General features: G+C 42.0%; 2 protein-coding genes across 2 annotated transcripts in view; one reads left to right on the forward strand and one right to left on the reverse strand.

The window, feature by feature from the left end:
• The window catches only part of LOC308293106 (inactive phospholipase C-like protein 2), a gene marked incomplete at both ends in the record, with an annotated part of 51,480 nt that extends 45,467 nt beyond the window's left edge, over nucleotides 1-6,013 (reverse strand). The window contains one exon of the mRNA XM_080735541.1: nucleotides 5,771-6,013. Within this exon, the coding sequence (XP_080591667.1) occupies nucleotides 5,771-6,013 (243 nt within the window). The remainder of the gene's footprint in view (nucleotides 1-5,770) is intronic.
• Nucleotides 6,014-11,990: 5,977 nt separating this feature from the next.
• On the forward strand, nucleotides 11,991-24,956 carry dazl (deleted in azoospermia-like; the record flags this gene model as incomplete). Its single annotated transcript, XM_080735542.1, has 9 exons — nucleotides 11,991-12,002; nucleotides 18,254-18,367; nucleotides 19,525-19,616; nucleotides 19,890-19,941; nucleotides 20,042-20,108; nucleotides 21,478-21,590; nucleotides 23,174-23,266; nucleotides 23,904-23,954; nucleotides 24,909-24,956. 9 exons carry the CDS (start codon nucleotides 11,991-11,993, stop codon nucleotides 24,954-24,956), a joined length of 642 nt encoding a protein of 213 aa, XP_080591668.1.
• Nucleotides 24,957-26,614: the final 1,658 nt, after the last annotated feature.

A 26,614-nucleotide genomic window follows, 5' to 3' on the forward strand; every position in this document is an offset into this window, starting at 1 on the left:
AAGCACACACGCCACAACAAGAAGTTTAAGCTAAAGCAGTTATTCATGCATACATAATACAGTATGTGGAAAAACACTCACAAATACTGTACAAAGTGAGATAAACACATGCCCATACATGTGTCATGTCATGACAGAGAAGAATAACTTCAATCTGCACAAAGCTTAACAGGGACCTGAACAGAGAGTTGAAACCTCAGATTAATGGTCTGAGAGTCTGCCGTCTGAGCTATCCTACTGTGTCAACAAAAAATGAATTTAATCTCAGAATTTGCTCTCTCTTGCCCTCCGTCTGGTCAGACTCTTTATTACTCACTCAACCTGGGGGCGTGTGTGCGCACAAGCACAAACACGCATGCACGCACACACACACACACACACACACACACACACACACACACACACACACACACACACACACACACACACACACACACACACGCTCGCGCACACAAAGCACATACTGTACCTGGATGCACAATCAGAGTCATTGTGGAGCGTGTGTGTGTGTGTGTGTGTCTGCGTGCGTAAGTGCGCGGGCGCGCGCGTGTTTGTGTTCGTGTCCTCACAAGTTGTTGATCTCCATCAAGGTGAACTTGAGACAGACACAAGTCAGTGCAAGGGTGGTGGGAGACCATACGCACACACAACAAATAGGAGGGCAAAAGGACATCCACAAGAAATACTATGGAATGCTAAGAAAGGTAGCCTCAGACGAACATCCCATGGGACATGACAAAACATCTCAACACAAGTCCCAAATCCCCTGGCTAACGTTAAACTGGTCTGGAATGTCATGTTTCCTGTTTATCTGCCTACATTATGCTGCCTGGAGGATTCTCCCATTGTCAGGAATCCTGACATTAGCTACAGTTTGTCTAGCTCCAGCACAGCACCGACTTCAGTAAGATAGATACTGTCGGCAGGTGGACCCTTATGGTTTTGCTTCCTAGGAGATAATAAATAAACTCTGTTATTATGTGCTTTGTAAAACAGCAGCTACAAAGTGGCTGAAAAAGAAATAAACACTTGACTGATAATGCAGTAAAAACAGAATCCAATATCCAGTACAAGAAAGGAGCACAAATCTCCACCAGGAGGCATTCCCTAATAATAGCTTCTTGAATATGGCCTACAATACACCAGTAAGACGCCCTCAGACATCACTGATGTCATGGGAACAAATCCCTTTTATTGCCATATATGGAGATCCCTGTGATGCCAGGGGAACCAAATCCCTTTTATGCCCATATATGGAGATATGGAGATCCCTGTGATGCCAGGGGAACCAAATCACTTTTATGCCCAAATATGGAGATCCCTGATATCATCAATATTAAGCCCATGTCTGTGAATGCCAATATATAATCACTATGTCAGGGGAACCATATCCCTTTTATTGCCATACTGTATATGGAGATCCCTGTGATGCCATGCCAAGAACCACATCCCTTTGGCCAGGTGGCCAAGACATGGCGCGACTCCGAGGTCGCTTGTCGCCCTGAGGGGTCTTACTGGTAGTTAACTGCGACCTACGGTCGCAATGAGTTACCTACCCACCAGGTAGTGCCACTTGAACATGTTGAATGATCAAGTAAACAAGTTGTAACTCACAGTACTAGCTCATCTTGGCCATCTAGGTTGAAATTTCTCAGTAGAAGTTGTGGTTTGGTGGTTTGTCAGTTTCAAATAGGACATATTGTAAAACAAGGGCGATGACTATTCGGAGGCTTTAGTTACTGTGCACATCTGCGGTTGTCTAGTGTCCGGCCCATAGCCTGAAGGGATGGTTGTAGGGCTGTCACGATATGACATTTTACATGACGATTAATTGTTACTCAAATAATTGGCGATTAACGATTTAATTGTGTTTTCGTCGTTGATAATTACATTTCTGTTTGGCTTTTAGGCTTTCAAGTTGTACATGGTAGATATGACACATAACCTAAATATACAAAGAAATTACTGACATATTTGACAACTTACTACTTAAAAAATAACTTTGATATTGGAAATAGCTGATCTACAAGCTCACAACGCGTCGCGATGCAACGCGTTGTGAGCTTGTAGATCTGCTATTTCCACTATTTTGGACATTTTTCAACATTCACGAGTATGACGATTATGACAAAATAATTGCGATAAGGTCAAATAATCACGATTAGACGATTATGTAATAATTGTGACAGCCCTACAGATTAGACTATTCAAGAATTACCAAAGGGCAAAAGAAACGGATCAGCCTACTAGTTTGCTGCAGACAAACACATAGACAGACAGTCATGACCAATCACAAGATTTCCAACTGCCGGAGATAGAAATAGGAATGATAGCCTACATACAGTATAGTATCATACAAAATTAACCCAATAATAAACAACATGAAAACTGGAAATTATAGCAAAGCATTCCAACTGGCAACTACCAACCCATCAAGGCGGATTGGAATGTGTGGTTCATTAATCAATCCCCATTTCCATTATTAAATAGCCCCAACATTGTGGGGTGTGCCGCTATATGACCGGCTAGTACATCGACCACATGATTGTAATGTCCCCAGGCCCGCGTCAATACTGGCCGGAGATCTGTGTTGCGCATTGTCCCTCACATCTCTAACTCTCTAACCCAATTGTGGAGAGTCCTAGTCTCGAAAAACAAAAAGTGCTGAATCAATTGTACTTGGAAAACGTGGCTTTAACTATAATGGCATGCCCTTATGCAATAAGGTTGAAAATGGTTAAAATATGGACACATCAGTCGCATAATTTTCGGTTGACCAACCATTGTGGTCCCTTAAGAGTTTCCAGCTAACTAAGGGGCGGTGAGTGATGTTTCAGTTACCGGTAAGTTGCGTGCGCGCAGAACAAGATGACACCAGGCAGTATCATCACACGACAAGTTTCGAAGTTTAATACACAAATAGAGAATATATATACATAACAATATTGGACACATGGTGTGACCAGAAGATATGAGACAAGGACAAGAAAATAATGGATAGAATAGAACATGCATCTCATATCATTGTGCACAAGGCGTCAGTCTATCTGACAAAGTAGTTGATGGTCATCGTATCAAGGTTATTCAATTAATGCTTATGCAGATGAGTGATTCACCGCATGCAGTACTAGGTCAAGCAGATAAAGGTCATAATTCATAACAACAGTGTCGAAAAAGTTAATTAATGCCTGATATCCTTTGTTCTATCTTCCACAGACCAATACGAGTCAAACAGACAGATGAAACGGGTTGATGTTCCTTTATCTTAGTGTAGTCTCCCAGTCATATGAGTTCTTCACAAAATGAGTTCTGGTGATTGCCCCCTAGAGTGTTTTGATACTGTCATTCACTGTTGTATTTTTACTCTATGCTATATTGTCTGTATGTATATTTATACATTTCTCAGGGTGCTCTATATGGTTTTCCATCTATATATTGTCGTTGTTTTTGAGCGGTGCTAACCGCTCCTATAGACCGCTTTTTTACCAAAACTATGATGTCACAAATGATGATGACATGAGTTCACTAGACCAATGAAACACTTCGATTCTGTTGATCTGTCCATGATGTCATAGTCACGGAGGCACCCGATTGGTTAACCCTGATTTAGAACGTGTTTAGGCCGCGTAAAATACGTCATAACGCGTTTAGGCCGCGTAAAATACGTCATAACGCGTTTAGGCCGCGTAAAATACGTCATAAAAAATTATTGAGCGGTGCTAACCTTGAATTTCAAAATTGTATTAGATGAATATCACTTATAAGCGATAAAATAACCACACTTTTAGACAGACTGTGGAAGATCTTACAGGTTATAAATGATAGGCAGCTAATACAAGTTTAAAATACAAATGAACAGACTTTGAAAAACTAAAATATTCATCTTCTGGCCTCTTCTTGCCTCTCTGGAGGCCTCTCTGGAGGTAAATAAGGTCACTTATCATTACACTATGACACTCTTACAAGCTACAATCCATAGCTTGGTCAACTAACTGATGAGAAATGACAATAAAGACGTATATAGTCTGAGCAGACCTCTAGACTGACATCATACAAAACAAAAACAATATTGCCATGCATGCCTATCAACACTAATTCGCGCAGGAATTAGTTTGCACCGCTCACTTCGCACGGGTGCGATTTTTTAATATTTACAAATGAATAATGAAATGAACATGTATAATAAGTCACTTGGGCACACAAGCAGGTTTATAGTCACTTCACTTGCCAGTGATGAGCAAAATTACCCACCCCACCCATGTTGATGGGGAGATTGAGGACACCTCCTTGAGATGACTCCACCTTTGTTCCCAGCCCCTACAAAAGTGATGTTTTTTCCGTCATTCTGTTAAACCCTGATGAAGACTGGCAACAGTCGAAGCGTTGGTTCAATAAATGATTTGCATCATGGCTGAAGAGCTGTGCAGCCTCTTTCTTCTCATTCAGTGTTATCTGCGTGGTCAGCACCTCACTAACTTAGGTGTGCGCTCCTCCTTATGTACTTTCTTGATATATTGGCATGACCACTGATATATCGCTTTGTAATGACACTCAGTACAAGCCATGGTTAACACTAAGACGCTAGACAGACACACAACTTTCTTCAAGAAATAGGAAGACAGACAGAAAGAGGGAAACAAAGCAGTTAAAGAGGCTTCTTAACTATTATTTGTCTAAGTGAGAGGCGGAAATGGGGAGGTTATTCAATGTTGTACATGGGTGGACATAAAAAGGTGTGTGTGACAGACAGTGTGGGGGGTAGGTAAAGGAACCATGGCATAACTGACAAAGAGAGAAATAGAAAGTAGTGTGGTGAAGAGCAAGGCGTCAACTCCAACGGCTCATAAACTCATAAACAGCAATGTTGCGACACAGGCTGCCCCAGGAAATTGACCAACTGGTCAACTTCCTGTCTTACCATGTGGGGGTTGCCAGTCAGACACAGTCACACAGATGATTTCATAAAGTCCTGTTTGGGCAGGAAGACGCCCCAGACACACGCAACAACCAGCAGCCAACTACAGATGGTTCACACTCTCTCTTGCACAGGACTGATATAAAGATTACATCAAGGAAACGTCGTCTAGCCACTCCAACCACAGACTACTGTACTAATGTCTTTGTAGTCTCAGATCCACTGGCATATTTAAACAATCTTTCCAGATAAACTAAAAATAATATGCTTGAGAAATATACTGATAGATACAACTTATAATATCAATACTGGCACAGGTCACTTTACAGGACCTATGTGCTGAGCCTGTGCTCTGAGAAAGAACCTTGAGCACAGAACATGCAAGCACCTTACTAATTACTAGGAGTCTAGGATGGTCAAATTTCTATTCTTTCTTATCTATGTCTGTTTATTATTAATTAATTAATTAATAATAACAATAATAATAATAACTAATTAACATAGGCCGCCTATACCTGTAAAGAAAATCTAACAATAGATAAACCTAAGTAGGCCTATGGAGGTTTCCATTTGCCATGACATGTGTTTGTAAAAACTGCAAGCTAATTACAACGGCATAGGCCTACCTGTTGATAAGGATCTGAAACTATGAATGGAGGTTCTTCACCAGCTCAGCATCCCAAGTAAGCTACTACTCAAATCATATATTCATTATTGTATACCCACCACCACCACATTTGCCCCTCGGCGTAGGACTTGAAACTCAGAAAACTAAATTAATAGACTACAGAATGCACTGTAGGGGGGAAAGCCCATGATAGTACCGTAGGCTGCCGTTATAAGGCCTGTATATACCTTGATCAGACTGCTCCTCCGAGGGATAGGCTTCGAGGCGGCATCCGGACCGGGGCTGTTGGGGGTTGGCGACCCAGGGCTCGCATCACTCTGGATCTTCCTGACGCTCTCTGACATGCTACAGTCTCCGTTCAGCACCGCCGTCTCTTCCTCCCGGTGCGCCTCCAGACCCAGTCCGTTCCCCGGCGATGCCTTCCACTCCCCTGCTACCAGTGGAGCCCCTTTCTCTCCAAATTCAGCCATGAGACGCTGACTTGGATCTCACCTGTTTAAACCCGCTTCCCCTCTGCATGTAAAAGATGCGAACAGACTAAATGTAGACCTATGATACAAGATCGAGACAGCTGCTGCACCCCGATCCAACCGTGGCTGTTGACAGAGAAATCACTAGGCTATGTGATTGTGCGCCAAGAGGAAAAGTAACTTCTCTCTCTCTCTCTCTCTCTCTCTCTCTCTCTCTCTCTCTCTCTCTCTCTCTCTCTCTCTCTCTCTCTCTCTCTCTCTCTCTCTCTCTCTCTCTCTCTCTCTCTCCTTCCGTTTCTTTTCCTCTATTCGACAGCTGCCGTCTAGCTTCTATACTTGCTGCTGCTGCTGGTGATGCTACTGTAGCTGAAAGCGTGCACACTAGACGTCAGGAAACGTAGTAGCCTACACGGACGTGCCTAACCTGACAAGTGCGCACCGTTATGTAGTTGTTGCTGCTGCTGCTGCTTTAATAGCACATGTAACGGTGACGGGGAAGTGCCAGCCTGCCAGCCATGCTGCTTCACAGCTTGACAGCAGTTGCATGTGATGATAGAAACTATAGCGAATGATAGATCATTAAGAATGTTATCCCTGTTCTCTGAATAATACTCACTCACTCAATATTCGCTTATGGGAGAGCGCCCCCTGGGGGCGAATATTGAGTTGGTAATATGATAGAAGAACTATGTTTCCTTCTCGTCGTCGTTCAGTTCAGCGTATTATGCGTATAAAGTGTAAATACTAGAATTGACAGAGTCAATTTTGACAAGTGTGCCTGCAGCTCGCTAAATGCGCGACCTTGTGCAGCGGTTTGGACTGTGAGACCATCCGCCAAGTCGTCTGTGTTTCGTTTTGAGAGGGTCGGTCCCCCTGAAAAACGCGTTCTGGCACGAAACGGTTACGTTTTGCGCGTTTGTGACGCCCCCTATGGGTCGAAGTGGAAATGCTTTTGGGGATCTGTTGAGTATGCCACCCGCGACCTGTGGTTGAAATTCAGTGTTGACTCGACCTTTTGTTTGTGAGTTAGGGCAATTTTTTGCCAAACGGGCCCCTCCCGCTAACTTTGGAAGCGCGTTACGAACGAACGGTATGGACTATCGAAATATCCTTTGACTTAAATTGACTATGTTTATCGCATGGCTTCATAGATCATGTGTACCGGTTTTTAAGACATTTGAAGAAAATATGTAGCAGGAGCAAAAAGTGTGTTTTGGAGAAATTTCAAGATGGCGGAAAATCTATCCCTACGCAAATGGGCGTGGCCTATATCGGGAGATGCGTCTGGACCCAAGGAATCCAGGGAAAAAATAAATTTAATTTTCCGACCTACGGTTCAACAGTTACAGGCCAAAACGTAAACTGGGCTGTTATAGCGCCACCATGAGGCCAAATGACACTATTATTTTTTATTTAATCCTTGAAATCATTATGAACCTCCTCTCCAAGTCTTGAAACTGTAGCCCCTATGGTTGGCGAGAGAAAAATAATTGAATGTGATTTTTTGCGATTCCCATTATAAGTCAATGGGAAAAATTAATTCACTAATAAATTAATATCAATTAAACTATAGAACCTTTCTCTTAGCAAGTTACTAGCACACGATTCCCGAGTAAGCCGGTCGATTTGACATATGGCGCGAGTGTGTGGTGCAAAAACTGTGGGAGGAGTAGCGTGCCAAACTTTTGGGGCGAAACCATGTGTGTCCGGCTTAAATATGAGCGAGAACAATAAGTGTCCCCATGCTATGCATAGGCACACTTAATAAATAGCAGACACATTCCCAAGCAACCGCCTTAATTACATTGTGTCAGACAGTCTCCCCCGTCTGTGACGGTGCTTCTTCAGCCATACGCCTAAATTAGGCTATATTCTGTCGTACGGCCGTGCCCCGTGCCGAAAATAGCTGCAGATCTACATAATCTATACAAGCTCACAAAGCATACTATAGTAAAACTAACTATAAATCATGCTATAGGTCTATATGGAGGACGTTATTGCACTCTTTTTGTGGAGAGTGCAGCGAAAGCGCCATCATCTGTCAAACCACAATTTTACAGCTGAGTGCTTTTGTATTTCCGTTCCCCAAATCCAAGTGCACACACGGGCAACAGTGCATTTTCCATCACCAACTTTACTGGCTGTTTTGAAAAGAAAAATCAGCAAAAAATGTTGACAAATGAGTCTCAGCTGGCTGTAGTTTAATAAATGGGCACACAATTGCGATAATACCAGTACAGCCTAGAACTCCAGATTAATTTTTGCATGCATAACCTACAGTAGCTCCATCCTAGACAAATTAATCTTGAGTGTTAAGATTTGTGTGCCTTTAAAGACATCTTCTTTAAACCTATAATTGCCATCATAAAAGCCACAATGGTCCACTGTTCTGAAATTCAATTGAGATGAAAGTCATGGATTAATATAGTTTATAGGCCTATCACAGTTGGTTAAATTGCTTTTGCAAGGGTTTCAGGGACGCATTTCTGTGAGTTTTATTCAAGGATAAATGCCAAAGATACAGTAGCTGTGCCTCAAGGGTAAATGCCAAACAAAATAAATGGTTCAGTGTTTGTCTTATTGAATGCAATTACTTTTTACAAAAAAAAAGACACTATAGCAATTTTGACTGTGGTTGATTATTTTGATTCAAACCTAATAAGGTGCTTAAGAGGAATCGAAATCGCAAGCGTTTATGATTTGAGACATCTTGTTCAAAGGATGGAATGTGAAATATCGGACAGATCAGTCTTGATCACATGACTATAGAGATACTGTGTACTGATTTGCTGATTTTTGGAACAAATCTGAAGGAGTAATATCACCGGCCTCCTGGTGGCACTATAAAAAGCAGATCTGAAAAATCTTTCCTTGGCCTCTAGGGAGTGTGCATAAAAAGATTTACTCTGATAGGTGGAGTTATTGGTAAAAAACACAAATCGGCCTGTTATAGCGCCACCATGAGGCTGATTAGAACATTTTTAAGTGGGATTTCTTCCTCGGCCTATTGGGAATTTGCGTGCAAAATTTCACGGAAATCGCACTCTGTGTTCATGATTTGAGGCATTTTGTTCAAAAGGGAGCACTCTTGCAAACTTTGGAAGCCAATCTAGCCAATCAGGATAGAATATGAAAAATCTGAAAGACCCGTTTCGTTTAAAGGGACTACACCATGAATTTTCATTTTTCCAATTTTTATGTATTTTCTTGGTGTCCCACCAGCAACTTCTGTCCTCACAAAGTCCTATTTCTGACCATTGTGTCTTTCTCAGTTTATGGGCAGATCTATGTTAGCATGTCTCAGAACGGTCCTGATTGTGAAATGTCAGATTTGTGATGTCACAAGGCCTGAGAAGGAGGCAGGAGGAGCTGGGAGAGGGTTGGGGAGGGGTGGGCAGGCCTGAGAAGGAGGCAGGAGGAGCTGGGAGAGGGTTGGGGAGGGGTGGGCAGGCCTGCTGAGCAGGAGGTGGGGAGGAGTGTGGGGCCAAAACTGGCTCAATAGCGCAGTCCTCCCACTCAGGACAAGGTGGTACTGCAGCTGAAAATGCTCTGAAAGCCAGGCAGAAATGACAGGGGCTCTGTATTCAGGAGTGGTAATTTAGCCTCAAACCTTTTCAAAAACGTTTTTGGGACACAAACAGTGTTATATAAATTATTTTTAAATGCATGGTGTAGGACCTTTAATGACTAGAGATACTTTTGGACAAAATTTGTAGGCGTACTGTCCAAAAATGTGTTTTGTACAAATCTGCCTCCTGGTGGTGCTATAACAGGCCCATGCTCTGGCACCCAGGGAGTGTGCGTGCACAGTTTCGCTGCCATCGTGCCAACGGTGCCAGAGATTAGCTGTTCACAAACAGACGGAAGGACACACACACACACACACACACACACACACACACACACACACACACACACACACACACACACACACACACACACACACACACACACACACACCATAACAGTTCTGTAACTGAGAGTGTTCAAATGGATTTGGTTCCATTTGAACACTCAGAGTTAAAGGGACTACACCATGAATTTTCATTTTTCCAATTTTTATGTATTTTCTTAGTGTCCCACCAGCAACTTCTATCCTCACAAAGTCCTATTTCTGACCATTGTGTCTTTCTCAGTTTATGGGCAGATCTATGTTAGCATGTCTCAGAACGGTCCTGATTGTGAAAGGTCAGATTTGTGATGTCACAAGGCCTGAGAAGGAGGCAGGAGGAGCTGGGAGAGGGTTGGGGAGGGGTGGGCAGGCCTGAGAAGGAGGCAGGAGGAGCTGGGAGAGGGTTGGGGAGGGGTGGGCAGGCCTGCTGAGCAGGAGGTGGGGAGGAGTGTGGGGCCAAAACTGGCTCAATAGCGCAGTCCTCCCACTCAGGACAAGGTGGTACTGCAGCTGAAAATGCTCTGAAAGCCAGGCAGAAATGACAGGGGCTCTTTATTCAGGAGTGTTAATTTAGCCTCAAACCTTTTCAAAAACGTTTTTGGGACACAAACAGTGTTATATAAATTATTTTTAAATGCATGGTGTAGGACCTTTAAGGGGTCCTTGCAAATAAATCATTTGAGAACTACTGTACTAGTGGATTCCTAATTTGTCATAGTAAATCATACATATTCTGAAGAAAACCTGGAGACTTGTTCAGTAACTGGGCGTTATAATCAAAATAAGAACATAATGTGTAAAAAAGAAAGTCTAAAATGTGCCACGGACAAGACCAAGTCTTTGCCACAGACACATTTGTACGGACGTACTGATGACCCCTGGGAACTGTCAGAGGGATGGTGTGCCACTGCTGAAGCTGCCAGGATGCATGACCTGCCTTGGCTTGGATCAAGACTATAGATGTATTTGACCAAGTCTGACTTTTATTCTCATATATGCACATGTCGAAATTGATTAAATACAAATACATATATGATAGTCATGATCCAAGGCTATGTTGATGTCAACTATTATGGCTGAGTCAGTCAGTCAGTTGCAGATTTGGTGATGAAAATCACATTGGCAATTATCATTCGTGGAACTGAATAGCTGCATGCTATCGAGGGACGAAGATGGCATTTGATTTGAGCCATGATGGCTCTGCCCACACAGTAGCATCTGAGTAATCTTCTTCATAAAAGAATTAGTCAGTCTATTTATTTATCACGTTTTAAACACACTTACAAAGTGATTCACATAACAGAAAGAGAAGAGAAGAGAAGAGAAGAGAAGAGAAGAGAAGAGGAGAGGAGAGGAGAGGAGAGGAGAGGAGAGGAGAGAAGAGAAGAGAAGAGAAGAGAAGAGAAGAGAAGAGAAGAGGCACTATCAATTAAGGGTGCCTATGTAACGTTAAAGAGAGAAATTACCATCAAATTCACATCTGATAGATATAATCCATGCTATTATTCAACATGCTGTCCAGTACCATAGAGCAATGATTATCAATTTATTTAAAGGATCCCCAGTTTGATATGCATTTGGCAATGGACCCCCCTTTAATATGAGTTCAAGTGTGGGACCCCAGTCTACACTGTCAAATCCTCAGATTCATTTCCATGCCCTCAGATCCTACAAGTCAACTCCATCAATTATGTGCAACTGGAGAGATACTGGAGTGATATCAAACCTTGCGTGAAGGCCCTGAGCACAGTTTGCTGATTTGTGTACAAAATAGACATTTCTGAAATATGGGCTTGCCCTTCCTACCATCTAGTGGCTATCTTCAGAAACAGCAGAGCAGAACACGGTCTAGGTCTAGAGACACTGTGAGTAAGGCTGCTAGGCCTATATGTCTTATTTTATTTCCCTGAACCGATTATTTGACAAAGGTCGCAATCATTCAGAGAGTTTATTCACCCACCTGGCTCTCACTGTCGACTTCAATGCTTTCCATCAGTCTCTCAGTTCCATTTTGCCTCTCAGTAGAAGAACGTGACGTATCTGACCTTTCTCTAGATATCCTTCCTTGACTTACATCCATACTAAATGCAAGGCAAGGTACTGTATAGCAGTATCTAGAATGGCAGTGAGTAGTTCAGCAAAGTAAGGACTGACTGACTTGAGTCTACAAAGGAAAAAAGAAAAAACATTATTTGAATACTTGACACAGTGACAATGAGAGGCATGCCAGATTGACACCCCCCACCTACACACCTCGATCCTCACTTCAACTATAACTAGTAAGACGCCTCAGGGCGACATGCGACGAGGTCGCGCCAATTCTTGGCCATCTGGCCAGTGATGTTTATCGGACCAGTTACCCATATATGGAGATCCATGTACTGTATATAGTACATCCCTTTTATGCCCATACATGAAGATCCCTGTCTGAACCAGTCACATATATATGGGCTCTCGTCCTCCATATATGGGCATTCCCATATGAAGTCCTGTTAAATATGAGCCTAATATTGATGACATCAGGGATCTCCATATATGGGCATAAAAGGGGTTCTGTTAAGGTGGTTCCCATGACATCACAACATACAATATATTTTATGCCCATACATGGAGATCCCTAACTAGCCACACAGATATGGGCCATGTCTTGGCCATCTGGCCAGTGATATATATATCGATGACATCAGGGATCTTCATATATGGGCATAAAAGGGATTCTGGGGGAATACCCATACATGGACTTTTACATAGGTTATGACATAACCATTATGTCACCTGTGGTCACAGTGATGTGTCAAGGGAACCAACCCATAGAGCATAGACTGTAAAAATGTGTACACACACGGAGACAAGCTGTGACATTTCTCATGGTAAACTGCGACCTTTGATCGCAATTAATAAAAAGAGCACAGGTCTCCACCAGGCCGTGCGTCCTGGTGGTGCTACTGTATAATAGGCCAATGTAAAAAGGGTGGCATATGTTCTTCACCTTAGATCTTTCATGGCAATCGGCCGCTGCATGCATGATTTCAAGCATTGTGTTCCAAAAATGTGTTTTGCTAAAGTCTACCTGCTGGGGGGCGCTATAACAGGACAATGTTAAAAAGGTAGCATTTGTTCCTTGACCTAGTGGGAATATGTATGGCAAATGTCGCGGTAATCGCAAGCTGCGTTGATGATTTGAGGCATTTTGTTCAAAAACGGAGCAATCCTGCAAACTTTGGAAGCTAATATTAGCCAATCAGGATGGAATATGAAATATCAGACGGATCGGACTTGATCACATGACTATAGAGATACTGTGTACCGATTTGCATGATTTTTGGATAAAATCTCAAGAAGTAATATCCAAAAATGTGTTTTACATAAGTCGGCCCAAAGGTGGCGCTATAAAAGGCTGATGTGAAAAATGCAGGGCAAAGGTTTATCCTTAGCCTCTAGGGAGTGCGCTTACAAAGTTTGAAACTGATCGGTGGAGTTATAGGTAAAACCACAAATCGGGCTGTTATAGCGCCACCATGAGGCTGATTAAAAAAAAATAAGTGGCATTTCTTCCTCGGCCTAGTGGGAACGTGTGTGCGCGATTTCATGATAATTGCACTTTGCGTTTGTGATTTGAGGCATTTTGTTCAAAACGGTTCAATCCCACAAACTTTGGAAGCCAATCTTAGCCAATCAGGATGGAATATGCAAAATCGGACAGATCCGTGTCGATCACATGACTGTCGAGATATTGCCTACCGATTTGTAGGATTTTTGGACAAAATCTGTAAGAGTAGTGCACAGAAATGTGTTTAGCAAACATCGGCCACTAGTTTGCGCTAGAAAAGGCCCATTTGAAAAATTTAGGGCAGAGGTTCTAGATTGGCATCCAGGGAATGTGTGTGCTCACTTTGGCAGCGACCGGGCCAACGGCGACTGAGATTTGGCGCTCACAAACTGTGAGGACGCACGGACAGACGGACGGACGGACGGACGGACGGACGGAGAGGAAAACATACTCTCCCCCATGCCTTCGGCTGGTGGAGACAATAAGAATTATATAGGCTATAAGTGATTATGATCAATTATATATAATAACTAGAAGCAGTGCTCTTCCGAGCACAGGTCTCCACCAGGCCGTGCGTACTGGTGGTGTTACTGTATAATAGGCCAATGTAAAAAGGGTGGCATATGTTCCTCACCTTAGATCTTTCATGGCAATCGGACGCTGCATGCATGATTTGAAGCATTGTGTTCCAAAAATGTGTTTTGCTAAAGTCTACCTAATGGTGGCGCTATAACAGGCCAATGTGAAAAAGGTAGCATTTGTTCCTTGACCTAGTGGGAATATGTGTGGCAAATTTCACGGTAATCGCAAGCTGCGTTGATGATTTGAGGCATTTTGTTCAAAAGCGGAGCAATCCTGCAAAATTTGGAAGCTAATATTAGCCAATCAGGATGGAATATGAAATATCAGACTGATCGGACTTGATCACATGACTATAGAGATACTGTGTACCGATTTGCGTGATTTTTGCATAAAATCTCAAGGAGTAATATCCAAAAATGTGTTTTACATATGTCGGCCCAAAGGTGGCGCTATAAAAGGCTGATGTGAAAAATGCAGGGCAAAGGTTTATCCTTAGCCTCTAGGGAGTGCGCTTACAAAGTTTGAAACTGATCGGTGGAGTTATAGGTAAAACCACAAATCGGGCTGTTATAGCGCCACCATGAGGCTGATTAAAAAAAATTAAGTGGCATTTCTTCCTCGGCCTAGTGGGAACGTGTGTGCGCGATTTCATGATAATTGCACTTTGCGTTTGTGATTTGAGGCATTTTGTTCAAAACGGCTCAATCCCACAAACTTTGGAAGCCAATCTTAGCCAATCAGGATGGAATATGCAAAATCGGACAGATCCGTGTCGATCACATGACTGTCGAGATATTGCCTACCGATTTGTAGGATTTTTGGACAAAATCTGTAAGAGTAGTGCACAGAAATGTGTTTAGCGAACATCGGCCACTAGTTGGCGCTAGAAAAGGCCCATTTGAAAAATTTAGGGCAGAGGTTCTAGATTGGCATCCAGGGAATGTGTGTGCTCACTTTGGCAGCGACCGGGCCAATGGCGACTGAGATTTGGCGCTCACAAACTGCGAGGACGCACGGACGCACGGACGGACGCACGGACGGACGCACGGACGGACACACGGACGGAGGGGAAAACATACTCTCCCTCAGCCTTCGGCTGGTGGAGACAATAATAAAAGATGCTCTTGTCTAGTGTTTACTACAGACGCTTATTGTCTCCACCAGCCGAAGGCATGGGGGAGAGTATGTTTTCCCCTCCGTCCGTCCGTCCGTGCGTGCGTCCGTCCGTCCGTCCGTCCGTGCGTCCTCGCAGTTTGTGAGCACCTAATCTCAGTCGCCGTTGGCCCGATCGCTGCCAAAGTGAGCACACACATTCCCTGGATGCCAATCTAGAACCTCTGCCCTAAATTTTTTAAATGGGCCTTTTCTAGCGCCACCTAGTGGCCGATGTTCGCAAAACACATTTCTGTGCACTACTCTTACAGATTTTGTCCAAAAATCATACAAATCGGTAGGCAGTATCTCGACCGTCATGTGATCGACACGGATCTGTCCGATTTTGCATATTCCATCCTGATTGGCTAAGATTGGCTTCCAAAGTTTGTAGGATCGAGCCGTTTTGAACAAAATGCCTCAAATCACAAACGCAAAGTGCGATTATTATGAAATCGCGCACACACGTTCCCACTAGGCCGAGGAAGAAATGCCACTTATTTTTTTTTAAATCAGCCTCATGGTGGCGCTATAACAGGCCGATTTGTGGTTTTACCTATAACTCCACCGATCAGTTTCAAACTTTGCAAGCACACTCCCTAGAAGCTAAGGATAAACCTTTGCCCTGCATTTTTCACATAAGCCTTTTATAGCGCCACCTTTGGGCCGACTTATGTAAAACACATTTTTGGACATTACTCCTTGAGATTTTATCCAAAAATCACGCAAATCGGTACACAGTATCTCTATAGTCATGTGATCAAGTCCGATCTGTCTGATATTTCATATGCCATCCTGATTGGCTAATATTAGCTTCCAAAGTTTGCCTGGTGGAGACCTGTGCTCGGAAGAGCACTGCTTCTAGTTGGTTTATGTGCTGCAGACAGTGGTGGAAAGTAGCCTAATTAAGTACTAAGACTTAAATACAATTTGAGGTATTTGTACTTTAGGCTACTTGAGTATTTCCAATTTCCAATAGGATACTTTTACTTCTACTCCAGTACATTTTGGATCCAAATAGTGTAATTTATTTGAACACTTCTTAAGTTCTTACTACTTACTTTGTAGATTTTGATTATTATTACAAAACATTCATAATAACCCACGTGAGCCATACATTTTGGCCATTTGAAAATAGCTTAATACTTTACGCACATTTTGAATGCTTTTGTACCTTTTCTCGTATTGATACTTTTACTTCAGTAAAAAATGTGAGTAGGCCTACTTTTTCAACCTGCCTAAAAGTTTCCCAGAGTTGCTTGCTGTGCAGGTGCAGAGAGCGTCATCATTATGGGCGTGGCTCTGAGCCATCCATCGCCATCCAGTTCAGTTCAGTTCAGTTCACTGACACTCACTTCACTTCAGGTCAGAGGAGGCCGAGCCGTGTTGCAGACGTCTTCTTTCCAATTTATTGTTTTAATCACGTTCGATTTTAAAATAAGAATGGTGAGTAACATAGTTTTAATACTATTACACTGACCACAGCATGCACGTCACGTTCGGTCGATTTATCGATGATAGATGACGATCGGTCGATTATTTTAAGTCATTTAGACATGCTGGAAAGCATCTGCAGTGTCACTTTAGATTTTAACCACTTTAACCATTATTTTATACTTTGGCTGTTGAAAAATAGCAGATATACAAGCTCGTAGCGCTATGAGCTTGTACATCTGCTATTTTTTTAAAAATCTTTTTTTTGGGGGGGGGGGGGGGGGGGGGGGGTCCCTGGAACAACATATTTTGAGATGGGGGTTCCGCGGTCAAATACATGTAATTCTAGCCTAGGGATCCTTGACATGAAAAGGTTAGGTTAGAGCACCACTGATATTGAAACATATTTTTTAGAAAGCCATTAGGATTTAGAAGACATTTGCAGAATTGGCCTCAGGCCTTGATTATTTGGCACATTTTGCTCGGAGTTCAGAAAATGATTGAGTTAGCTCGAATTTTGAGCTTACTGTAGTTGCATAAGATGCTGTAAAGTTATAAAACATCTGCTGGGCCATGCTTTATACTGTATCAAGGTGAATTTAGAAGATTGTACCCTTTGTTTGTTTGGTCAGATCAGGGCTAGCTTCCAATCTAGTGCTACGGGTCTGATTTATGTTTCGTTCGTACGAAGGTGTCGCTCGCCAAAAGTGTCAGATCTACAAGCGCAGAACGCCTGGCACTCGGAGGCGTCGTTTGCCTGTAGATCTGCATTTCTTTGGCGGGCGACACCGCTGGACGATGGATTATAAATCGGGCCAAAAACGCGGGGGAAATGGGGAAATGAGACGTGCATGTCACTTTTATTGTATTTAGCATTTTAATGTTGTTGGGATAATGGGAAATGCAACTCTAATGCATCTTATTTGACTGATTTGTCATTATATTTTGTGAACACGGCTGGAACAGGTCCCAAAGGCCAGAAATCAGACGATTAACTCGATTTTCCAACCTGATGTTGTGGTCTTATAGTGGTGGGAAAAGTACTCAATGTTCAAGTATCAATCCTGCAATGTAGAAATACTCTTTTACAAGTGAAAGTCCGGAAATCAAAATGGAATTGAGGAAAAGTACAAAAGTATTGGGATAAAAACGTACTTAAAGTACCAAAGTAAAAGTACTCGGTTTGTGTGCTTTGTAATAATAATCAAAATCTACAAAGTACAAGTACTGATAATTAGAAAAATACTCCAGTAAAGTAAAGGTACCTCAAAACTGGGCCCTAATAGTTATAATAGACATCCTTGCCCATAGTTTCTCATCTCAGGGTTTTGTCTCAAAGTTGCATGCATATTTTGCTTCAGATGCATGGTAGGTTCAGTTCAGTTCTACTACATAAGAATGAATGAAGTGCAAGTTATATGGATACATAGATTAATTTTAAGTATTCACCATTAGTTGTAATGCTTGTTAACTTGTTGGCTGACAATATATGCCTTTGAATGTCATTTTTCTAATGGATGTCAGGTAAGCTACTGTCAAATCACACAAAGAATTTAAGTGCCACTCTTCTTTTTGACAACAGTCACTTGACTCACTTCCTTGTTCTTATTTTAACAACTTCCGAATCCAGGGTGGCTATAGAATTAAGAAGAATTCACCTTCACTGAAGATGTCAAATGGCTTCATTCTACCTGAGGGCAAGGTGACCCCCAACACCCTTTTTGTTGGAGGGATTCACATGCAGGTGAGTTGGATCTGATGTGTGTGGATGGTATGTTTACATTTGCGTTATGTAGATTAGAGATTCTCCGATTGTAATTTTGGGGCCGATCACCGATCAACTGGAATCGGTATCTGCCGATACCGATATTCCCGATCAAAGCGTCAAATCCATAAATCCATTAAAAAAAAATGTTACTGTAGCAGCAGTTATATTTTTAATGATTCTTCTTACAAAACATTGACAATTGACATTAATGTACATTAAGTATAAACATTAGGAGATTGCAGGCTGAGGTACAGTATACCAATCAAACTTGTAGGAGTTGATACTTAGACAGGGCAAACTTTTCTCAATTGATTCCTATGTATTTTTTCATGTAGAATCCATTTCTGCAATATAATTTTGTATTATTGCGCATAATTAATTAGATAATTAGCATATTTGTTATTATGCTAATTATCTAATTAATTATGTGCAATACAACAATATACTTTGCAGAAATGGATTCTACAGGAAGAATTACATAAGGACCAACTGAGAAAAGTTTGGTAAACCCCCAATTTTTGATGAATTTTTTTCCTGTTTTTTTCTGCCCATGTGTCAAATTATTTGTAACATGGGTGGAAATGACAGGACGAATCCTATTTAAAAATGATCAATATCAAACCTTTCTCTGTTGATTCCTATGTATTTTTTCCTGTAGAATCCATTTCTGCAATATACATTTTTGTATTGTGCATCATTCATGAGTTAATTAGCATATTTGACATATTAATCTCTAATGTAGATAAGCTTAAGATTTGATCTGGAAGGTAACAGCAGGGGTGGGCTCTTACTCAAGGGCACTTCAACTGGACAAACTGTATAGTTGTAGGGATTAAACATGTGATTTTGCTGTTCTCTAAAAGGCTTGCCATCGGTCCTAATGATGGGCTTTTCTTTTACTCTGTAGCAAATCTATTTGTTGAAAACAGCTGATCTACAAGCTGCACGACACCTCATACGTTTGTAGATCAGCCATTTTCACCAAATGTTCGCCAAAATGTTCGAGTAGGGATGCTTCATGATACTTGTTCATGTGGTTAACAAGAACAGTTTGACAGTTCAAACACAGGTTTTGCTGCCTTCAGTTAACCTGCTTATAATGTATTTTTGTTGTTAATTCATGGTATTTTCAGGCTGATGAACGTGACCTCCATGACGTCTTCAAAAAGTTTGGCCTGATCAGGGAGGTGAAACTTATCACTTTCAAGGGAGGGGTCTGCAAAGGGTGAGCATAAATGTTTACATGCGCCAAAGAATTGGGGCCAAATACTTGGCCATGCATGCAACAGAAAGGGGTGTGTGTGTGTGTGTGTGTGTGTGTGTGTGTGTGTGTGTGTGTGTGTGTGTGTGTGTGTGTGTGTGTGTGTGTGTGTGTGTGTGTGTGTGTGTGTGTGTGTGTGTGTGTGTGCTGTAATTTAATTCATTTGATTTTATCAGCACTGATCATCATGACACATTGTTGGTATTTTGACAACTAAGTGTTGGTCTCTTTTTCAAGATATGGGTTTGTGTATTTCGACGAAGATGTCAACATCCCTTTTATTATTGAGGTAAGCATGACTTAAAGTGTGACTCTGGAGGTACTGTTTGGTTTGTTTATACATATTTACAGTATGTTCTAACACCTCCTCTGTATGCTCTTTGCCACAGCAACCGGCTACTTTTGGAGGGAGGAAACTGAAGCTGGGCCCTGCCATCATGAAGGAGAAGACCTTTCGTATGTACACTACTGAAATCTTGATTTCCCAAAACGATTTGGCATTTTATTTATAAAGTTTGACACCAGAATTTGGCTTGCAAACCATATTATCTTTTTTTCTGGTGGCTTATTTGCGAGATTTGAGATCTAGGGACTCTGTGGGTTCCTTTTAGGGGGGTCTAAATGACCCATACAAGTCTGTTAGGGTTAATTTGGTTCCATTTGTACACTGTCAGAGTTAAGGGGAGACCTTGAAATGTGAAGTTTGAGAAAAACAGATCTAGTCTGTCCTAAGTAGGACTGGGACTTTAACTGATTCATTTTGATTGATTAATTACAGAAAAATAATGCGATTAAAACATTTCACACATTTTAATCACGCTTAGTTTTTGCACCACTGAACCTTAATTTTCAGGCATACTGATCATAGCGGTGCACCAAGAAGAGACAACAAACCCCAGTGCACGCAAATGGAAGAAACTGATCAGACCGCTTTGCTTGGCCCAGTGGATGGGAAATTTAGATTTAAAATTCATTGATTCCCTCTTTTACCTAAATGCGTATTACTTAAAAAATAAATAAATCAAGTCCTAGTTTTAAGACTTTATTATTCATAATTCCCCAACCACCTGGGGAAAAAATCTTTGTGTCAGTACATGACTTATTTCGTCTGGGTGAAAACGGTATCTCACCACAAAGGCCTATGCTTGCTTCCCGGCAGCAGTGCCTCAGGCTGGCTTGCTGGACGCTTCAACAAACACAATCGACTGTGTGTTCACGGGAGGAAAACCAATAGGGAATTGTGTCCTTGTCACACTGCACTAACTCCTACTGGTTGGTCAGGGTAACTATTGAGTGGGGAGGGGGGAACTGGGGAAGATAATGTGAATCTCTGCATGCAATATCCTCACTTTCAGGTGAAAGGAAGCGACTGGGGACTCCCATGTGTATCGGAGGAGACGTGGTTGTCTAGTCACAGTGCACATGGGGAACTGGCGGTGTCTAAAATAGGGAAGAAAATGAAAATAACAAACGGTTCAGAAATATAAAAGAAAGGAAGAGGACAAGGCATTGGTAATCAAGACAGAGTATTGTAGGGGCGCCTACTGGTCCATTGCCACATAGGCTTGGATGCCTTGCGGCGTTGCCGGTTCGATTCCTGATCCGGACGACCTTTGCCGTATGTCAATCCCCATCTCTCTCTCTCCCCCCCCCCCCCCCCCCCATTTCCTGTCAGTCTACTGTCCTATCAATAAAGGCAACAATCTTTAAAAAAAAAAAAAGACAGTATTGTATGCAGTATTTTGCAAATCTATGTATGTGTACCATATTGTATGCCAAACTACTGTATGTAAATCTGCAGTTATGGCCCCTGTTTTGGCCCCAGGTTCCATGCAATCACGTCAGTTTCGTCCATGGATGAGCCCACCCCAGTACGTCTACTGCAGCTGCTGCTGTCCTATGGGAGGGGGTGTGGCTCCAGCTTCACCTACGGGTCAGGTAATACACTCAGCATGCTCTACGTATGTAATTTATATGCTTCTGATTAATAATATTAGGAGAGAACCATAGAGGGGTGACTGGGCATGTCATTGTGGGTGACACACAGGGAATGTACAGTATGATTAATAAGCTAAACCTGCCTGTGTATGACAAACAATCTGTGCTATGGATTTGCACATACATTGATGAAACGGCTGGTCCTGGGCCCAGGAAGAACTGATTAACTTAACACAAGTTTGCCAAAAGGGTACATAACCTGTCACAATAATGCATATAACACTACAGTACTTTTCCAATCAAGATGATCAGGGGCACAGAACAAGCTGATTGACGTTACAGACTATTGGCCAAAAGGGGACGTTGCCAGGAGCACTGCAATAACTTGTAGACAAATTGCCACATTGATTTGTGCTAGGGCTGGAAGATTGTTAGAATTAGGGTTGTAACAGTTGATCAAACTAAATCTCTAAATCTACTAGTGAGACGCCTCAGGGCGACATGCAACCTCGCCCATCTGGCCAGTGATGTATATCGGACCAGTTACCCATATATGGAGACCCCTGGTACCCATATGTGGAGATCCATGTACTGTATATGGTACATCCCTTTTATGCCCATACATGGAGATCTCTGTCTAAACCAGCCACACACTTTTACATAGGTGATGTCACCTGTGATGTCATAGTGATGTGTCAGGGGAACTACAGTGTCAGGCGTGACCTACAGACAGATACGTGGACAAGATGTGCCGGTTTTCATAGTAAACTTGCGACCTATGGTCGCAATAATCGATTTAATTAATTATAAAAAAATAATCCATCTAATTATTAATTTGGCAAATATCTGTCTGACCATCTGCAGGCTGACATCACTGATACTTAACAGTTTTGCCACCATGGTAACCGTCTGCTGCATGCTGACATCACTGATACTAAACAATGTCTGTCCGCCGTCTGTCTGCAGTACTCTGACGTCATAGTACTGACATCACAGACTGGCCTGGACACGGAACACCATGTATGGGCAATTGGGCATACAACGACTCCTACATTCAATCCCTCAGATACTGGGCAGTGTGCAGCCCCCCCCCCCCCCCCCCCCCGGGCACAGGACTATTTAATACAATTATTGAAATTTCAAAATTGGGCTAAAGTGTTCCATAATCATGCTACTAGCCACACCTCTTAAACTTTCCATTGCCTGATTGCCCTTCAATAAATAAGCTCAGTTGCACTTTATGTAATTGACCGGAACATATTAAATTGCCATTATTCCTCTAGTTACAAATTGTCTAATTTTACAAACTGTTCTGGTTTGTTTCAGTGCTCCCAAGTGGAAAGTAGGGGCTAGCCTATCCGCACCAGTCAGTAACAGTGCATCTAAGAGATCCTAGATATTCAGAGTATATTATTGGTGGGTTCCTCAACTATAAAGCAGCCAAGTGATTTTTCTCTTGCCATTATGGCTGTGACCTCTAGTCCTCTGTGAAAGATGATGGATGGGGAGGTGGTCGCTGTGATCTCCCAACATCTGCTCATTTAAAACACTGCTTGATCTGTTGATGTTTCTCCTTTCTACAGTCCTACTCCTACTCCAGCCTTCCTGCGGTCATGATCCCACAGATGCCCATGAGCTATGCGCCGAGCTATGCTCAAAACGCCTACAATCTCCAGGTACACACACACACACAGAACCACACAGTTCTTGCAGAACCAAACTAAAGTATTCTAGGGCTGTCCTTCATATTGGTGTGGGGATATTATTGGTTTTCAAAGCATTGGGTGTAGATTGGACTAGACTGGAGCGGTGGTTCTCAACCTTTTCATGCCGCGACCCCCAAAATAATCATATTTCAACTGCATGTGAGATGAAGACCCTAGACCACTGGTTCTTATTAAATGGTCTTGGATATAAAATAAAAAAAAAGCTCCTTTTACACTGTTTTACAAATCGCGCATTAGGACTTGGCCATGTCATGAGATTTTATGTTCCATGGGAACCAAATTGAACCTTAAGGTTTGTGACTCTTGAGAGTATACAAATTGAACCAAATGGACCTGTGATTGGTTCCATTTATACACTCTCAGACTTATGGTGGTCTGGTCTGTGGTCCTAATGCATGCCAAACATGGGGGTCCTTGAAATGGAGAAGTTTGAGAAGCCCTGCCCTAGACTGGTTTACACACACCTGCTCCTCCACCCAGTGCCCCCCCTCCCTGTGCACATAATTATAAGCATGTCAAATGACTATGTATCAGTATTTATTTTTTAAATGTCTGACCTTTTCCGCCCTCCCTCTGTCCCCCACAGTACGTTTCACCTCAATGGCCAGGAGAACAGAGGACACGGCTCATCAATCAGGTAACTCCTCACTGTATAGGTAACGGTAGTAATCCCAAAAGTGATGCAAGTTTGGCCAGCAGCCAAGTGCAATTTTTGAGTTTTGTCTATGCGGTAGAATTGTGCACATCAGCTCTGATGTCACCCAAATCTGCTTGTATACATAATGATCCACCTGCTCAAATGAATTATTTCTCTGATATATACACTGTAGATCTGCAACCGCCCAGCATCCACATGGGCATAACTTATTCATTATTTCATACAGTGGAGGCTTACAGTACTCTGAAAAGCCCAAATTATTATAGAAATGCTTTCCCCACTGCAGCTGTGAAACTCCCCCCCACTCTCCATTTGTGAATGTTGGTGATTGAATGAAGAATCCAAAAACAAAGAACATAATTGATTAGTTGAAATGAAATAATTATCCAAGATTAATAACAGCAAAACTGTAAAAAAAATCTGTTATCAAAATTCACAGTATAATTCAAGTGTATTCAGTACTTAAAACAGCATTTACGGTCTATTGAAAGTTAACTCACATTTTTAATTTGTACACCAAATCATCAGCTGTCTTTAGCCTGCATTACCCCTGGCATGGCCACTAGATGGCATTGGTTGACCATGTGTACTGTCCTTGTGTTGCCTGGAGCAGAGCATCTCAAATGGGTTCATACTAGGACCTGCATTATTGCATTGACCATAAACTCTCAGCCAGACATCTGAACATGTACATAACATATTTAAATTATTCTTTCTCTATGCCCATGTCAGGTCAAATTTAAGTTCCAACCCTAACAGTTGATAAAATCTGAGCTGGAGACATGTTTGAATTGAAGTTTTTGTTTCATTGTTTAACCTCCCTAGTAAACCCCTAATTAAGCATAGTTATGAGTTACAATCAGTTAATCATGTTGAGTATCTTTTCAAATACATTTCTGTATGTTTAACCCCTCATTTTATGATGTTTTGCAGCAGAACTATGCAGACAGTGGAGTCCAGACTGTGCTGACTCTGCTGTAGTCCATAGACTACTGACCCCTCTCTCAGGTATTGATCCTACTGTTCAACTAGCACTCTTACTATGATGATGTTGGCTATCCCAGTAGTTCTCAAACCTTTTTATACATTTTAGGGACCCCATAACTCGGGAACCAATTGGACCCGTAAGGTTTTTTTTTACAGATCTGTTCCATACCGTAACCCGTGAAATTTGTCCTGAAATTTGGTTATTTCCAAGATTCCGACAGACCCGACCATTTTATGATTATTAAAGTGCGTGCCTTTGCCTTTCATTTGCAGAGGTCCACTCACTCACTGCAGTTAGGCGCTGCGTTGTCTCACTGTCAAGTCAGAGCAGAGGTGCAAACTTTATTGTGTAATGTAGGCTTATTATTGTCCAGTGCTGCTGGTTGCCATGGAATCTATAATATTGACATCGAAACAAAAGCCAGGGAGAAAGGAATGCTTTAGGCTATTTTCTATCAAGTCCAGAGGTAAGTCTTTTTGGTTTGTTTGTCATGATTATACGCTGGTGCTTTCTACTCAGCCTGGCAGCAGTCTGGCTTGCCTTGGAGTATGGTACGCACTAGGCTTTTTGTGTTTATAATCTGTTCCTAAACCAGCATAATCATCACACCAGTTACACAGCCATTCATGTCTCTGGCTCCTGACTCCTAGGTCAACCTAAAACATTACACAAGTTAAACAGCGCTTCAGTTCAGTTCATTCATTGCGTTTCTCTCCGTCTCCTGATCAGTGCATGCAGCTGCAGCAGCAGCACACGCCAGCGCAGACACATTGATTGATTTCTTTATTAACAGTTTGCCAAAAAAAGCACAAAGTACACACACAGTACGGGTCTTCTCGGACCCACTCGGGTAATACATCACATAATGACAGACAGCCGTGTGTTCCGAGGTAATCCGAGGAAATGCGACCAATTCCGACCCAGAGTGATTATGATAAAACACTGACTGAAACCTGTACGGGACTCTCGGGTCATTTTGGAATCGGAGGCCCCGTGAAGAGCTTTAGTACAGACCTTTTGTCTTAGTACAGACCTTTTGTCTGTAAATATTTGGTGTCAAAATTAACACCGCATGCGATAAAGCATAAATTAGGCTTAAACTTTAAAAAATACTTTTGGTAATTGTATCGTCTACTCAAGCTTTTGGGAGCACCCAGAACAATTTAAGTTGCTTGTTTCAGTATTTAAACATTTGATGTTAATTTTATCAGACACTCCCCCCTCACCCATTGTAACTTCAAACTCCATTTTAACCATGATAGATTGGTGCCATGGCATTAGTCCGAAGGTTCATTAGTCCGAAGGTTCATTAGTCCGAATTTGTTAAGAATACTATGCCAAACTCTAACCCTCAGTAACCCTAACTAAATTCGGACTAATGAACCTTCGGACTAATGAACCTTCGGACTTATGGGCAGTCCCCGATAGATTCTGGTGACTCATACTGTCCTCCTAATACGTGAAGATGCTGTGTTTTTTCCATTTACTTTTTTATTTTTAATATTTGATTGCATTATTTTTACACGTTTCTTTTTTTAATCCAAAATAATTATAAAAAAAGAATCCTCAAAGATTAGGAGGACAGTATGGGTCACCAAAACCAAGGACGGGTGTTTTCAATTAATCTAACATGGTTAAAATGGAGTTTGAG

This window comes from Nannobrachium achirus (genome assembly GCF_963921795.1).
Source record: "Nannobrachium achirus genome assembly, chromosome: 10".
NCBI lineage: Eukaryota > Metazoa > Chordata > Actinopteri > Myctophiformes > Myctophidae > Nannobrachium > Nannobrachium achirus.